This window comes from Eptesicus fuscus, chromosome 10, assembly GCF_027574615.1.
Source record: "Eptesicus fuscus isolate TK198812 chromosome 10, DD_ASM_mEF_20220401, whole genome shotgun sequence".
NCBI classification, from domain to species: domain Eukaryota; kingdom Metazoa; phylum Chordata; class Mammalia; order Chiroptera; family Vespertilionidae; genus Eptesicus; species Eptesicus fuscus.
Window position 1 is genome coordinate 8,363,759 of NC_072482.1, and position 17,965 is coordinate 8,381,723.

A 17,965-nucleotide genomic window follows, 5' to 3' on the forward strand; every position below is an offset into this window, starting at 1 on the left:
AGAAACAGACTTGGCTGGCAGGGTCCTTAACCCTTTCACTCCCCGCCCCTTGCCCTTCTCCTCCTGCCTAAATGCAGACATGGAAGTTAAAGCTGTAGCAGCTGCCTTGTTTGTCTGAGGCCATAATACCAGTGGAAAAGATGGAGAAAATAGAAAAACTCACTGAAATGCAGAGCCAATACCAGCAGCCATCCCCTACCTGCAGCCTTTTTGCTATGTGAGACCAAAAGAAACAAAATAAATTTAAAAACCCAACACTTTAAAAGTCTTTCTTAACTGGGTTCTTTATTTGCAGTCAAATGGAACTCAAATGCAAGATCCTTTTGAGCAAATGAGTGCCAGTAATAAAAATACATGTTGTCATGTCTTAGCCACAACATTTAATGAAAGTTTCTGTAACTTCCACCAGAACTAATTTTCTTTTTAAGGCCATGAGACATTGTGTAGGAACTTGTAACAAATTAGAATCTTCAAGATAGAGTTTTAGCACCAGATGCCTCGCCATGTTCACGGTGGAGAGAAAAAGAAGGCATTCAATTGTGCTTTGGTTTCATCATCTCTCACATGGAGACAGTGAAGCCACTAAAGCTCCAGAGCTACTATAAGACATGGCAACTGACAGGACCATTAGCCATTTCAAAAGATTAGACTGTACAGAACATCTAAACAGTCTCAACTGGTTTTCAGTTACAATGAAATGATAATGTGGCAAGGCTGGTAATGTCAGAGTCAATGAGGGACATGATTTCAGACATCAAAAGGTAAGAGGAAGGAAGAGGATCCTTACCCTTAGGACTTAGGGGAGAAAGCAAAGACAATCCGGGGAGAAGTAAATGCATAGTCTGCAGTTATCCAGTAACCAACACCCCTTATACTGAATCTGATACATTGTTGAAAGAGGCAACACAGCAGAAAAAATGATTCCTCAGCTGGAGCTAGGCCCGAGTGTCCAGGAAAGTTGCTGAAAGGAGTCTTTGAGGGCACCAACTCGCCTGTCACAATCATTTTTCCCAGGAGGAGGATGTGGAATGGAGGTAGATAGAGGTGGAAGAGTCTTCCTTGATCTCGGTGCTTCTCCTTGTTCTTAACTAGAGATATGCGGATGTTTTGGTCAAGAGCCCCTGTGGTTACCAGTTTACAAAGGGCTAAGCTTTAAAACAAAGTGAGATATGCTGACATCAGGTGCTACCAAGATGCACCAAAAGCAGCTTAACAAGGTGACAAAATTGGGCCATTGGGGAAAAATATCTCTGATTTGAGGATACCCAAGGAATTGAAGGTTTTCAAAGGTGACCCTTCATCAGTTTTCAGATTAGCTTTACTTAACATTCAAAAGATATTTTCAAGTGATGTGATGTATTCAATTTGTAGAAATTCCATTCAGTTTGCTGAAAGGCCTCTGCTACCTTTAGCCCTCCTGAGAAGAGGCACATTTCTGTGACCTTGTATGCCCATCTCAGGGCAGCCGTGTGTAAAACACCTGTCACAGTACAAGTACAGAAGGAGCAGGCTGATGCTTTCCATTCATTTCATCTTCCAGGGTAAATGATTCCAGTTTTTTTAATGACTGTTAAAAGCACTATTGGTGAAGTATTTGTTTAGGGGGGGTCTTAAATAACAATTCTGCATACCTACTAAATATACATTTGTGCACTAAATACTGGGTCAAATGGGGCTGATAGACTCTGTAAAAATGCCTTCTTGATGGGTTTATCTTTCAAAGTAAAAGGATTTTTCTTTTCATGTATCCAGCTATATTTTATGATGACTAGTTGTCAAGTTCTCTAATCACTCAAGAGAAATAAATGGTTGACATGTGAAGTAAATCAAACACACACACACACACACACACACACACACACACACACACATGCGCGCGCGTTTTTTTCTTTGGCATTTAACCTTTCCTGCTTTTCCAAAGAACATCTGAATTCTAGTGCCCCTCCTGTATTTTTAACATGCAATTTAGTTGCCATAGCAATACTTTCTGGTCTTGAAATACTTCTAGGATGAAACTGGTGGAGGCATATTTACCATGCTCTCAACCTATCTCCTTTAGGCTCCAGGATTTCTGCTCCCCTAAACAGTCACACAGTTCAGACTTAAGTGTCCACTGGGAACCACAGATATTGTTTTTTTGTTTTACTTATTTATTTATTTTTTGTTAATCTTCACCCAAGGATTTTTTTTTCCTATTGATTTATAGAGAGAGTGGAGGGGGGAGGGAAGAGAAAGAGAGAGAAACATGGATGTGAGAGAGACATATTTATTGGTTGTCTCCTGTACTTGCCCCGACCGACCAGGACTGGGGAATGAATCTGCAACCCAGGTACGAGCTCTTGGCTGGGAATCGTACCTGAGACCCTTTGGTGCTAGGCTGATGCTCCACCACTGAGCCACACCAGCCAGGGCGACAGATATTATTCTTTATTCAACAATTTTTTTGGGGGGGACCAGAATTCCAAGGTCTGAGGGTGGTAACAGAAGACTAGTGCAATGCAGACAGGCTGAGAGAGAAACAACACTTGTTAAATAAATCACGGATCAGTGAGACAAGGAGGAATTCCTTGTTTCAGGGCTGTGACAGACGATGCTCAGCATGACTGATATGAAGCAAATTTTATAAAATATCTTTCCAATTTTGACGAGAATTATAGGCAATCTTAATCCAAGCCTGAGGAGTCATATATTTTGATGTTTGTTGTATTCTTTAGACTATAAAAAGGAAATGTCTAGCTCTCTAGGTTGCAAAGGAGGCTGTGCAAATGTAAACAGATGTACTGCTTGCCCGTGCAGCACTCAGCCAGAAGGAAGTGGAAGTGGCACGGAACGTGAGGGAAGCTTCCTTACCTGTGCCAATGTCGGTGCCTAACTCCAGAGCTTAATCTCAGTCATTCGCCAGAGATGCCAAATCTTTAGCAGTTTTCTCACATACACTTAGATCAGACATGAGCAAATATGATGTCCAATTTAGTTGATAGATAGAACTCCCTTTACTGCACTAACATACTATGTTGTCAGTTCAGTCAATGAGTATTTATTGAGTACTCACAGCACAGAGAACTGTACTAGATACTTGGAAATCGCAACAAAGACCCAAGTTCATCTCAATCCTACAAAATCACTATCTTCAACTGGAGATTATCTGTGGTCCTATGAGAGACCGAGGGCAGTACAGATATGGAAGATACTCAAATAATCACAAAACATCATTCAAGTCATTAGCTTCGGTTCCTCTCCCCATCCTTATTGACTAAGCCTTCATGGAGCGATTAAATAGGAAACAAAAGGGAACGGTATGTGACTCCTCTCCTTTTTCTTTTCTGATCCTAGCCTTTGGGCAAGAAGTGGATGAGCAGCAGTTTGGCAGGGAGGTGAGCAGTGGGAAGGAGGAAAAACAGCCATCAAATAGGGGTCTCAGGAATTTGCACACTGAATAATAGCTCATCCTGAGCTGGTTGTAGCCACACCACAGTGAAAGGGCAGCTGAATCTGCACGAGCCTGACAACTCAGAGAAAGAAAAATATGCTGGGATGGGCGAGGACCACAGTGGCCTATCTAATTTTTTTAAATGATCAACTTGCTATTGCTTTATTTTATGTTTAATAATTACAAAACATAACCTGATTTGTGGTCAGACATTCAGTGCTAGATTAACTTTTATAAATATAATTGGCTTTTCCAACTGCAAAATAAAAATAGCTTCACCTCCATAGACTAAAGAGATTAGGAATACCCATCAAGAACATACTTTGGAGTAGACCCATTCTGTCCTAACATTTTCCAATGGAAGGACTCAAAATCTTTTTGTGTCACTAACTCCTTAATCCTCAGCACCCAAGACTCCAGGTTTATTTAGTGGCACCTGCCTGTGCTGCTTTGTCTTTGGGCAGTCTACTTACAATTAGGTTTGTTAGTTAAAGTATTGTGGGTATTTTTACTTACGGTATTGCTCATATCAATTACAAATACATCATTTTCAAAGCTAATGCAAAAATTGTTTGTGGTTTCTCATACGAGCCTGGAAATACTTAAAAGAATATCAAGATTAGCAAGTGAAAGATAAATCTTAAATTAAGGCGACAGAGGAACTAAGACATTAAGTATATCTGGTTAGTTATTATGACTCTACTCTGGTCTTTTCATGTGGCCAGGCCTCTGAGGATTTCCTGTTATTTAAATTTTAATGTTTTTTAAATGGCATGAAAATGATATAATTACCACTTGGTTGCTACTTTTAAGGCCCATTCCAGGCAATTTCTCCTGTTTTCTCTCAAATAAAATGCATAACTTCTGCTGTGCCTGTGAACCTAGCAACAACAAAGACACACTCCTTTATTTCCCAGGTGCACTGCCCGCTCTGGCTCTGGGAAAGAGAAACACAAGGATGGGGAGAAAGTTTCCGGTTAGACTGCAAGGACTAGGACGCCTCCTGCTGTTCCTTCTCCAGGAGCTGGTTAGATAAAGGGCGGCCAGGAGCAAGGAAGGTGCTTCTAAAGGCATGATGGCCCCAGCCCTGCCTCTCTTTAGCAAGAAACCTCCTCTCTAACTGTGCTGCTGAAATCCTGGGACCGGGTTGGTGGCAGGTGGGATGGTCAGGGAACTGGTGACTGAAAATAGAAACAGCAGCAAAGCAACTCGGGGCTGCCACCTCTCCAGTTAACCCCCTCCATCTGCTCCAGCCACAGTGGCCCCCTTATGGCTCCTGCAGCCGGCCAGACGTGCTCCCCGCAGGTCCCCGATGGGCTTGGTCTTCTAAATCTAAAACTGCACTGTCTCCATTCCCTAGTCCTTTCTCCTAATTGCCTCTGAGCACTTGGGAATATCTGACACCTTACACAAAATGTTTGTTTACTATTTCTCTCTCCCACAGGATGTCAGTTCCATGAGAGCACCAATGTTTGACGACTGTTTTCTTTATACTGTGCTGTAGCCCAGTGCTTAGAACTGTGCCTGACACACAGTAGAAGACTCAACACATGCTTGCTAAATGAATAAAAGAAAACAGGGGGAGGTGGAGATGGTCAGAGATCATATTTCAAGGTCAGCTTCTCCAGACACACTAGCAGGGTTACGTTCCTGCTAACTGAGGTTAGGTGTAAGCATTATCAATCAAGAAACAAGGCTTGCCCTGGCCACCTTTGCTCAATGCTTAGAGCATCGGCCCTCGGACCGAGGGTCTTGGGTTCAATTCCCAGCCAAGGGCACACATCTCAGTTGCAGGTCCCCCACCCCTGATAGGGGCGCATTCGGGAGTCAACCAATAGATATGTCTCTCTCACATTGCTGCCTCTCTCTCTCTCTCTCCCCCTCCTGCCTCCTTTCCACCCTCTCTAGAAATCAATAGGAAAACTATCCTCGGGTAAGGGTTAAAAAAAAGAAAAGAAACAAGGCCCTGCTTGCCTGCCCAGCCACAGGGGAAACTCAGGAAAGGAAGAAATGGATTCTGTGGATGAAATCAGACAAATAGAGATGAAAACAAATTGTTTTTATCCACAAACAACTATGTCTCCTCACAGGAATAAAGAATGCAGTGATGGAGATCATTTGTGTTCGAGACTTTGGCCTTAGAAGTCATCACCTACAAAGAAATCTGAATTTGAAGCCAGAGTACCACGAGTTTCCAGGACTGTCAGCTCTGCTTTCAGATGGGAAAGTGTAAGTCACTCAGCCCTGTAACATGCATCCTCAGGAGCTGATTCAGAATCACTGGCCTTCTTCGGATACAGTGAGTAGGAAGCAAATCAGTCATCACAAGCAACTGAAGAAACTGTAGGTAAAATGTCACTGACTAGTCAACTGTCATCGGCCAATTACCCATCCCCATGAAGAGGTGCCCCTGATCTACTTTCCCACCAATAAACATCTGTCTGGGCACATGAGCTACTACTAACCACAGCCTGCAAGGACATGCAGCATCATCCACGGGCATTGGTGATTAAGAAATCCCTCTCCCTCTCTTCTTAACAATGTCACAGAAGAGGCAAATGCAGCCCCTGACAACATAATGTGAGTTTCACAGAGACGTGTCTCTCTGAGCACTCAGCCAGTTATACAGGCTTCAGCTGCATGGATTTTCTCCCCGCAGAAACAATATCTGGGCTGGAGGAAGTCGGAGGCGTCACACTGTGCTGAGATGCACAACTCTGCCTTTGGTTGTGCTCATGCACATCATCCCCCCTCTGAGTCAGGAAAAGGAAAACCGGGGGAACCATTTTAATTCCACATTCAAAGAGAAACAAATGGACAGTGTTCCCTCTTGCCGTAAGTCCCAATCACACCTTTTTCTGGAGTCAGATTCAACCTCTCTGATGCTTTGACCTGAGCTAGAGGTCAAGGTGGCCTTGTCACATGAAGAGCCTATTTGTCTCTAAGCTGTCACTTTGGCAAAGACCTCATGAGGCCCCTGTTGGATCTAAGATTTTAGATCTCTTACTAGATCTTACCCACCGCAATTTCCCCTCTATCTTGTCAGACTATCTCATCTACACAAACCGACGAGGGATGCTCATTCTGAGCTGCCACAGGCTTTATGTATCAGCTGAGGCTCGGAGGAGGCAGCAAGGACACAATTCTACAAATACGACAAATGCTCCGGTAGCAATTTGATCACTGAGATCACTGAGGAGGAATGTTCAAATTAGCCCAGGAGATGGTGAGGTTATAGAAGCGTGCTCAAAGGAGTGGAGATTTGAACCAGGAATAATAGCCAGGCATACATGGGGTGATGAGAAGGCAGTGAGAGACACAAGCCATGAGGACAGCGTGTTGAAAGAGTTGAAGATGCGGGGAGAAGAGGGTGACAAGTGTAAAACTGCAAGGAGCGGGAGAGGCTGTGACAGAGCAGGTGCAGGGTGGGTGGAGAAGGGACAGGCTGTACAGACAGAAGCCAAGTCAGATCACTCTTGGTGCCTTTGTCGGAACTTTCTCCCGAAGGCAAACAGTAGCCACGAATTCTCTTAGGAAGGAGCCTGGCTGCATCATATTTGTGGTAACAGGTGGGAGATGGTTGCTGGGGGGGAAGGAAGGGCTAGATGAAAGTCTGGAAGACCAGGTGGAGAGGAGGAACTACAAAGTTGCAACTGTGGTGATGACAGTGGAAGAAGAAGAGGAAGGATTTGTGAGACCGGGTAGGAGCTGGTATTGACAGAACTCTACAGCTGACTGGTTGAGGGGAGGAGGGAGAGAGAGGAAGAAATTTAGAAAGATTCCATGTTTTGGGCTCAGTTGATGGATAGAGGGATGGTGCCACGGAATGAAATGGGGCATCGAAGGGTGAGGCAACTTGAACAGGGGAAGGAAAAGATAATAGAATCCATTTCTGACATTGGTTTGAGATGCACATGGGACATTGTTAGGTGTGTGTGTATGTGTGTGTGTCGGGGGGGGGGGGCGGGGGAGGTACCAGGTAAATAGACACAATACAGGGAACATTAAAAGAGAGTGGGAAGAGCTACTAAGCTGCCAGTTTGCTTACCTGTTCATTGGCAAGACAGCTGGTCTCCAAATTAGAAATGGCAGAACAAACATAATAAAGAGAAAATTGAAGCCCCAAATAGGTGAAGTGAAAGAAAGAGGATATCTAGTCAATTTAAATGATTTCAAGTCTCCTGGCTCAGATGAGTTACACCACACGCCTGCTGAAAGAAATTGCAGATGTAATCTCAGAGACACGATTGGTAATCTTCAAGAAACTGTGGAGACTATAAAGAGTGCCAGTGACAAGAGAAGGACAACTGTTTCCCAGGTTTTTAAAGTGAAGAGGGATAGGTTGTAATGAGAAATATTCAGGTAAGTTTCACACCACCTATGACAAAAATTCACGAATGGCTTATGAAATAGATGGCTTATGAATACTTTAGTTAATGCATGCAGGTGAGGAAGAGGAAGGAGGGGTGCTGTTTGCTCTGTGACGAAGGTTATTTGCACTGGCAGTTTGTTCAGACTGCCTGTGGCTTGTCTCTTCCCCTCCCTAAGCACAACGTGAGCTGTCTGTCTGCAGTATAAACCCCAGGCTTCTCTATCTGCAATTTGTTGGCTACGGTACTCAGGCTGTACATGGCCCTTTATGAAAAGGGGTTGACAATTTAAATGAAGAAATCCACAGTCTTAATTCTCCAAGAAATCTACCATCACTGATCAGGGTACCCAGAAACTGTTGTGAAAAGAAATTAATATCTATCTCAAATCATTGAGGCAAGCAGCAATTACCTCTGTGGTTACTAGCCTAAACATCAATTAATTTTTGCATATTAGACCCCTACTTCCTTAATTTGTGCCATTTCTCTCTTTATACATACTGACTTTAAATTGAGAAGTGTGATAGGGGGAAAGCGGCCATGTCCTGCCAACATCTCTACCCCTGCAGGCTAAGATACAATGTAAAATAGCTCATCTAATGCTAAATATAAATACAAATACATACATACATACATACACACACACACACACACACACACACACATATATATCCTATCTAATCTAATAATAGACAAATATGCAAATTGACCGCACCTTCGCTACACCTAAGCCACGCCCACCAGCCAAGCCACACCCACCAACCAATCAGGACGAGTATGCAAATTACCCCAACAAAGATGGCGGCTAATTTGCATATCAAGACAGTGTCTAAAGAAGCCAAGAGCTGCAAAGGGGAGTAAAGCTTCGAAGAAGCAAGCAAGCCAGGGGGGCGGGGGGAGGAGAAGGGAGGAGCGAAGTCAGGGCCGGGGGCGAAGGGAAACGCGGGCAGGCTGGAGGAGAAGGCGAGGCGGGCAGCAAGGGCGGAGCGGAGGCGGGGCCGGGGGCGAAGGGAAACGTGGGCGGGCTGGAGGAGAAGGCGAGGCAAGGGAGGAACGGAGGCGGGGTAGAGTGCAGCAGGAAATCCTATTGCAGGATTTTTCCTGCAACGGGAAAGCTAGTATAATATAACCCTAATATGCAAATTGACTGATTGCCCTGCCCGCCGGTTGCCCCACAGATGGCCCTGACTGCCAGCCAGGCCTAGGGACCCTAACCTATATACTGGGAACAGTCTCTTAGATTTAAAAATTCAAACCTGGCAAGGCTACTCTAACAATGAAAAAAACAGGATGATGAAGCGATGACATGCATGGACTCTGGCTTGCACATTTTGCGATCAGCCCTGATTTGGACACTTATAACTGTGTGACAAAGCCAATTACTTAACTTCTCTCTGCTTCAGTTTTTCCACCCATAAGATGGGGAAAATGGTATTACTGCCTCAGAAGGATCATGTTATGTACTACTTTTTATAATCAGGGCAGAAAAATGTAGCTGCCCATACAACAGCAAGATGCCTTTCACTTGTATGAAAAGTATGGTCACTGGTGCATGCAGCGTCCCGGATTGCCAGAGGGATGTCCGACTGTCGGTTTAGGCCCGACATCCCCCGAGGATGCAGGCCAGGCTGAGGGACAACCTCCGACCCCCCTGTGCACGCATTTTATGCACCAGGCCTCTAATGTATATATAATTTACCATTACTCTTTCAGAGACAATCTTAGAACATTAAGAACAAATAGATAGCCTATTTAACACCCAGAAGGTTCTCTTGAACTAAAAGTATATTCTCTAGGCCCTAGAGTCTAGAGGATATCACCAGTCCCTAGCCAGTTTTGCTCAGTGGTTAAATGTCAGCCTGTGGACTGAAGCGTCTGGGGTTTGATTCTGGCCAAGAGCACGTACCTCGGTATCAGATATGATTCCCAGCCCTGGTCAGAGTGCATGCAGGAGGCAACCAATTGATGTGTCTCTCTTACATCAATGTTTCTCTCTCTCTTTCTCTCTCTGTCTCTTCCTCTCCCTTCCCCTCTCTCTAAAATTCAATGGAAAAAATATTCCTCAGGTGAGGATTAACAACAACAACAAAATTATATGATCCTATAAATCAAGCAATATTGGGTTGAAGGTCCTTTCTTAAAGCAAAATGAAAACAACAACTAAAAACCAGACACAGACTTTTTAGAAGCAGGTCTCATATACAGTTCTGTCTGGTCCCCATGCAAAGTCATTTATTAAAGCTTCAAATGATTTTTTATTCTGTATAACTTGTGTTGACATTATCCTGCAAGTCCCTAACCAATACGAACCAGGGAGAGGCCTCTGATCTGCTTTCTCCAGAAGTCTAACTCTTGTTGCATCTCCCCTTCCCCCGAGAATCCAACAAGTACCTGTATCTCTGTGCCCCTTTCTACCCCTCCCTCCCTATCAAGAACAAAGAACAGAAGAGTATCTTCACTGAAGTTACTGACACATCGCTGTACCAAACTATAATTTGTACGTGTCTTCCATTTCAAAAGTAATGAGTGAGAAGTAGTCTTCTTACCGTATTGACCCGATCATGTACGGCTGTGCCAGCTGAACCACAATGGCCCCGCTTCCTAGCTGATGGCATGTGTATCCAGAATCCCAATCATAATTCTTGGTGTCCCCATTCAGCAAGGCGTTTCGGCTCCGACTGACTCCTTCAATCACACTGGCACAATCAGCAATCGTTGCGACATTCTCCCTGGGAACTGTGAAGCCAAGATTCAGCATCAAGACAAGAAAAGCCAAATATATCTCGATAGTGTGTTGTGAAAAAAATCAATATCTATCTCAAATCATTGACAAAAGGTAAATTAGAATATCTTGATTATTTCAGAATATGAACACATTTTCTATGTCAAATAGCTTAAAAACAAAACAAAACACAGTTGTACGTAAGGTTGGAACAAACCAAACTACATATAACAATTAACCTTACAGAACTTTATGGAAGAGAAACATAATACCCCATAAAATATAAAATGAACTAACACACTGCAAAATAATACTACATTGGGAAACTACACAGTAATTGAGATTAATGAACCATAGCTATATGCAAGTAGATGAATAAAAAAATACAATGTTAAGTTAAAAAAAGCAAGACAGAAGAACACAGAGTATGAGTTCATTTATACAAAGTTTTAAAAAGGCAAAACTAAAAATATACTTCATTTAGAGATATATACATACATGTAAAACTAAAACTGAAGTCCAGAGAATTATTATAGAAATTTGAGGATAATTTGTCTGGGAAAAGAGAGATGAAATCTTGGAGGGACCCCCACCAATGGGGTTCAAACATTAATGACTTCATTTCCAGAATGAAATTTTGGAGGGGTTTCAAAAGTACTGGTCTTGTTCTGTTCTTTAGCTACGTGGTAGGCTCATGGCACTTATATTCTCTAAACTGCACTTATTTATTACATTTAATAAATTCATTTGAAGAAAGATTATATGTATGTATGTATATATATAGCTATATTACCATTTTAAAATTCATAAATAAGAAAAATATCCAGGACATGGCACCAACCCTTTTTCAGAATATACATTGCCCTCAGCCATGATTTATTTCCCTTTTTTGTTTGTTTACTATTCCATGCATTTTAATACACATGCTTTTCTCTTTGTTCACAAACTGCTATATTTTGAAACACCAGCTCTGTTTTGATTCTGAGTTTCCCTCTATACTTCCAAGCCATATCAACCTGTTCATTTATAAAAATCAAGGGCTTCCACAAAATAATAGCTGTTCAAAAACAATGCAGATTTTCTAAACACTAAGAAGAGAATGATAAAAGGTAAGGTTTTTTTTTTCCTTCAGCCATTTAAGTTATTTAACCCAAATCTACAATTAACCCTAGCTATGTACATTCAAGATTTATAGCTTACTTTACATAATTTGAAATAGATTGGAAAAAAAGATAATTTCTCATCAGATATACAGTATACTGTACTTTTCGGTACAACATTATACTCTGAAAAGAGGGTGAGCAGTACTACCACTGTGCCAAAACATTTCTAACTTTACAGTGATGCCAAGTAAATAGTCGTACATGTATCTTTATGAAATGTACTTATTTCCCAAAGCTGGGCATGCCTGTACTTGAGCCCTCATCTCACAGACCTTCCCTAATGGCTCTGCTCTTGGCAGATGAGGACAGCCATCCACAGATAAAGAAGGAAGGGAGGGGAGGACAAGGGAGAGAGAATGAATTTTCTGGTGATGAATCTCTTGCTATGAAGCTTAACTCCAAAGCAAAAAGCAAAAACACTGGTGCAATAACCTGCAAGGACAGTTTTCTGACAGAGAAAGGGCTTAAAGAGAAGCTCCCATGACTTTGAAAAAAGACAGATGAAGCGCTATATTTAGAGGCGATGTTCTGGTACCGTGTCTCATGGAAAAGAGGAAGTATTCTGTGATTTGGAAGAGAGAACTTATGGAAGGGACACAAGATGCACAGTAAATTGAGCTGAGACATAACAATACTGTGGGGGCAGTAACAGCCTCAACTCTCATAGCGGTTCACGTAGCACACGTTTATTCTTTGCTCACCCTATGTATTCAGTGACTATCGGCCCAGTGGCTGTGTTTTAATATGTGAGAAGAGAGCTGGGTACTGGCTCTTCAAACTCTTCCCCCAAAGTAACATGTCACTTGGCTCACATTTGGTTGACTTGGCAAGTCACAGGGCCTTCCTAAATTCAAGGAGGTGGGAAAGTGCCACCCTGCTGTGTGCCCTTAGAAGAAAGGGAACGTTTGGTGAACAATGTTAACATTTACCACAAACACTGAACTAGGTAACATTCAATAGATAGCTAAATCTAGTTCATTCGTGTAAAGTTTGTAAAATATTTCAATGTGTAAAGATACATTTTTTTTAAGTCAGTATTTTTATAACTGGCAGATTTATATGACTTACATTAATTGTTATTACTCATATCTTTGGATTAACTTTACTTTCTATTTATAAGTTTTTTCTTTGCTGTTTCCCCAACCTCTCTGTCCACTCTGTTGCTGTTTACTAATGAATTGACAGTTTTTCCTTACTTCCCTCACCAGCTATCTATTGATTTGAATATTATATATTTCTACTCTTTACTAAATTTTAGATATGCACACCACACTTAATACCTAAAATGAAAAATCACATATACCCTTTCCCTTAACAGTTTTAATATACATCACTTGCCTTATGGCTTATTTGTCAGTGTTATCTAACATTTTAGTTCCTCCTTGCTTTGTATTCTGAACATTAGTAGTCATTATTATCATTTCATACAGTCAAAACTTACTTATTCACATTCACCAATATCTTTGCCATTACTTTTTTAAATAGGTTAATTGGGTATAAAACTCTATGTTAAAAGCTGTTTTGTTTTTTTTTCTCAGCCCTTTGAAGATATTATTCCAGTCTTCTGGCTTCTACTGTTATGTCCGCCCAAGTCTGCTATCCCTCTGTTATACTTGTGTTTTTCTCTACAGTTAATATTAAGGCTGTCTCTTTGATTTTGGTGTTTTGTGATTTTACTATGTTGCACCTAGATGTAAATTAAATTTATCCTGCTCAGGACTGAATATGAATTTATGGCTTTATTGACTTTGGGAAATTTTGGCCATTATTTGGGTATTGATTCCCTCTTATTTTCTGTTTTTTTCTTCTTCTAGCATTCCCAATAGACCTCAGTTGGAACTTTTCATTCCATCCTCCATGCTTTTTAAGCTTCCTTTAAATTTTTCCTCTTTAACCTCTTTTTGAAGCATTCTGGGTAATTTCTTAAGATTATTATTTGTGTTCAATAATTCTCTTTAGGTGTGACTAACCTGTCCACTGAATTATTAAAGCTCACTACTAAACAAAAATTACACGCACTAAAAATAAATCAACTAAAGCTACGTGTATCAACAAAGCTCAACCTCACATAGAAAGCTGGTTAAGAAGAGCAAGTCAGAAAAACACATAGAGTATGTTTCCATTTCTACTGTTTAGTAATATATACCTATATGGTGACCTTAGAAAGAAAAGCTAGGAAATGCAGAGAAATAGTTATCCTCTGGATAGGAAGACAGTGGGGAAGCGAATGGGAGAGGATCACACCAAAGCTTTAAAGGTTTATCAGTGTTTCGTTTCTAAAGCTGGGTGGTGAGCATGAGAGTGTTCCTCGTCTCCAAACTTTACACATACGTTCCTATGTTCTGTTCCACATATGGAATATTTTTTTAACAGTTTCACACATTTTAACACTGTCTTCATGAAAACGAGAAAGCTGGCAAGCCTCTGAAAGGATAAAACCTTTTATGACGATTGTGAACGCTGATATGCTCTTTAGCACCCACTGGGTCTTATCAGTTGTCTTTGTGGACACTTCCTAAATTTGTTAATTTCCATCTACCCTAGTTACTGTTCACAATTTTATTCCTAGATAATCTGATTTTAACTAGTGGTCAATTAGTACAGCAGCATCAGGGACTATCACAAAGTCATTCCTAGTAACAGTTTCTAGCTCTTTGGGAAACAAGTCTAGGGTAAGCATTCAGAACTCCTTTTATATAGACACATTTATAAGTGGGTTTATTAAAGAAGATTCTTTCCACCTCTAACATTTTCTTTAAGCAAAAGTACTTTAGTAACATCACCCTCTGACCCTCTGGAATCTTGAGGTGGTCTAACATATATGCTAAATTAAACAATTTTGCCTTTTAAACAAGGAATCCTATATGTATATCCTGAAGAATAACATACCATTGTCTCTACTATGATTCTGACATAATTATTCATTAATGTTTATTAGTCAAAATCTGGATCTACGAAGGGTGGCCAACACATACACATCTCAACATATACATGTAGAGGTGGACTTTATCAGTGAAATCTACCCTAAATCCAAAATTTCCTTTTAAAAAATAGCTTTTGCTAGAACTCTACTAGCAACCTGATAAGCAACTATATCTACTTCATAAAATACAAAATCAAAAATTACCACTTTTCTTAATTTTCATGCCTATTTTTAGATAATGAGTCAAATTAACAGTAAAATGACCAATGATGTCAACAAGTGGAATGGAGAGAAGGATAGGAACTTGTGCACAAACCCAAATGGATAAGGACCTTCTGTAAATAATCAAGATGAGACTATCCGTCCAGTATTATACCAACCAATTCTTAATAACCAAATCAGTATTTAACTCTGATCTAACCTGACAATGAGAGATTTAGAATGTGAGTTTCATAAAGGCAGAAACTTTTATTTCTTTTTTTCACTGCTGTACTCCTAAATGCCAAAAAATAGTGCCTAGCATAGAGTAAGTATTAAATATTTGCTGAATGAATTAACCAGAGCTGGAAAACGAGATGACTATGTAGGTTATGGCACTTAACCTTACTTAACATAGTTCCTTACCAAAAGATAAAAAAATCTAAAAGCTACTGAATAAAGCAGAAAAAAATTGCTTTCTCAGTGAAAGTTTTCTTAGAAAAGTAAAGTATAATCAATCTTTGGGTCTTGACCTAAACATTAGAACGAAAACAAATATGCCCACTGCAGAAGAGCTGCTATCTAAGCATTAGGTACCCATCCGCTCTCTCCACTTCTCCCCTAACAGTTTAGCCCATAGACAAAAAGTGTGGTCACTCATGGTAGACTAAACTATTTTGTGACAAAGAAATCGTTTTGGGGAGTTCAGGAAGGAGAGAAGGAATGTATGCAACAATGTGGCTTTTAATGAACATAAAAGCTCTTTTATGCCTGAGGGAGAGCTATCTGTTTTAGTCACACTAAGGGAGTTCTCACAGAAGAGGTTTGTCTTAAATGTCACTGCTGTGTTTACTGGCACACATAGGCCATTCCCTCCATTTCAGCAATAAGTAATTCTGTTATTAATTTTTCTTCATAGAAACACAAACCTCAGCCTGCCTAGTTGGACTGCCTAATGATTACTCAATGGTCTGAATAAGTTCTGTGACTCCTTTACTGGGAAAAATTAGAGAATGATTCTAACTGACTGCAAGGCACAAAAGGTGTCATACTGTTTTTTCTCCCATAGGGGCCGGGCCACTCCCCATTTGAATGTTCATTACCGTACTTCATATGTGTCTGATAAACTTATTAAAAACACCATCTGGATGGACTCAGCTTTATACTGTATTTCTAGCCTTCCTGTTTCCTCCCTTGTCCCACTGGAATTTTTGCCCTAATTTGTGTCACTTTGTTTATAAAACCACTAGTGGCCCAGTGCACAAAATCCATGCACATTAAAAGGGAATTAATTAGAGGAAATATTTTAATATTGCTATATGCCCTTTCTCTATAATAGAAGTGTCAGAGATGAAAGAAAATTAGTAAAATGTGTATGAAAATCTTCCTCCTGTCAGAGTCTGGGGTGTGCCACGGGAACCAAAGTCAAGTCCCCACCCACCCACGCACGCCTCGAAATTGCACAAGACTCAGACCTGGCCGGCCCCACCCTGTCAAGCCCCACAGGGCGGCCGGGTGGGGGGGGCGAGAGGGACAGCCTCAGGTCCCCCATCAAGCTCCGCCGGGCAGGGGGCACGGCCTCAGGTCCCCTGGCCTGGCCTCAGGTCCACCGGCCCCGACGCAAGGGCATGATGACCATTTGCATGTTAGCTCTTTATTATATAGGATACTGCCAAAATCCAGCATCTGTGTGTCTCTCTCTGGTTTGCCTCTCTCTGCCATCCTTCAGTTATACACCTATTACAATAGCCTATGCTCTGAGCAAAAGGCAAAGGGAAACTGCCTGGGCAGAAATTACTTACCCCCCTCTGTGCACATAGCAATTCTGCTCAGACAAATTTAATTTGCTGCTTCTGAATGCAAAAGTTGCATGTTAACGAAATGTATACATTTTGCAGGTGTATGGGTATTGGGATGACTCAGACAGTGGGGAACTGCAGAAAAAGTGATCTGAAAACAATTTCACTGTTCCTCCTTCCTACTAGTACACAGCACCGGGGTAGCCAAGAGCTTGCTAGTAAATTTATATCAGGAGTAATAAATTTTTTAAAAGGTAGTATTACTTCACTAGGACATGACCTGAGGGCCAGCTATACCAGCTATATCTACAATAATCTATAATAATAAAAGCATAATATGCAAGTTGACTGAACAACCATCTGGACAACCTTACGGACCACCACGCTATGACACCCACTGGTGCCAGGCCAGCCAAGGCAGGTGCAATGCGATTGAACGGGGGCCCGGCCATCGCCCCATGATTACCCTGCAGAGGGATGTCCAGGCCACCAGCCAGCGGGGCGATTGATCAATCAGGGGGCTCCACAATCGCCCCAAAGAGGGAGGCCCAGGCCATTGACCAGCGGGTGGGCAGGGCCTCCCTCTGTGCAGTGCGATCCATCGCCCCAAAAAGGGAGGCCCAGGCTACCCCGCAGCAGTGCTGTGGAGGGTGGGAGGGGCCTCCCTCTGTGGGGTGATCCATTGTGGAGCCCCGGCTGGGTAGACAGGGCCTACCTCTTTGGGGCAATCGATCATGAGGCTCCCAGACTATGAGAGGGCACAGGCTGGGCTGAGGGACCTCCCCCCTGCCCCCAGTGCACGAATTTCGTGCACCAGGCCTCTAGTTTAAAGATAAGACTGACATGTTACTTAACTGTCTCCAGCGATCACCTTTGAGAGGAAATGAAAACAAACCCATCTGACGCAAATTTTAAAAAATGAAAGCACTTAGCACTTAACAGAGGACCATCATCTTCAAAACTGTGCTCATGGAGGGCTTCAGTCACTGTTTCCCCGCCTGATTTCAGTACAAAATGTTTTCTAACAGCACAGTGGCTCATGCCAAAAACACGTGCTTAATAGCCTCAGCACAGACTCTTCTCTGTTGCCAAGATTTTCAGAGATACAAAGTGTCTTTCAAAAAGGCAACTAAGGCTCTTAGCTGAAGGTCATACCCATATATTCACCCGCACAGCTACACTTTTTGTTTTTAAGGGGACTCACCTTAGGGGCCTATCACCAGGCATATACAGGTACTTGTTGCTGACAGGCAAGCTTCCAGCCCAACTGCAATCCACCCTGTCTTTAGTTCAAAGGAAAAACTACCTTCGCTAAAGGAACAATCGTGAATTAGAACACAAGCTCATCTTTCTTGGAAAC

General features: G+C 41.8%; 1 protein-coding gene across 2 annotated transcripts in view; it reads right to left on the bottom strand.

Annotated features, from left to right (window-relative positions):
• The window catches only part of BTBD9 (BTB domain containing 9), a 482,681-nt gene that overhangs the window by 104,591 nt on the left and 360,125 nt on the right, over positions 1 to 17,965 (bottom strand). For both annotated transcript variants that reach the window (XM_054722627.1, XM_054722628.1), the window contains one exon: positions 10,347 to 10,536. In XM_054722627.1, the coding sequence (XP_054578602.1) occupies positions 10,347 to 10,536 (190 nt within the window). The remainder of the gene's footprint in view (positions 1 to 10,346; positions 10,537 to 17,965) is intronic.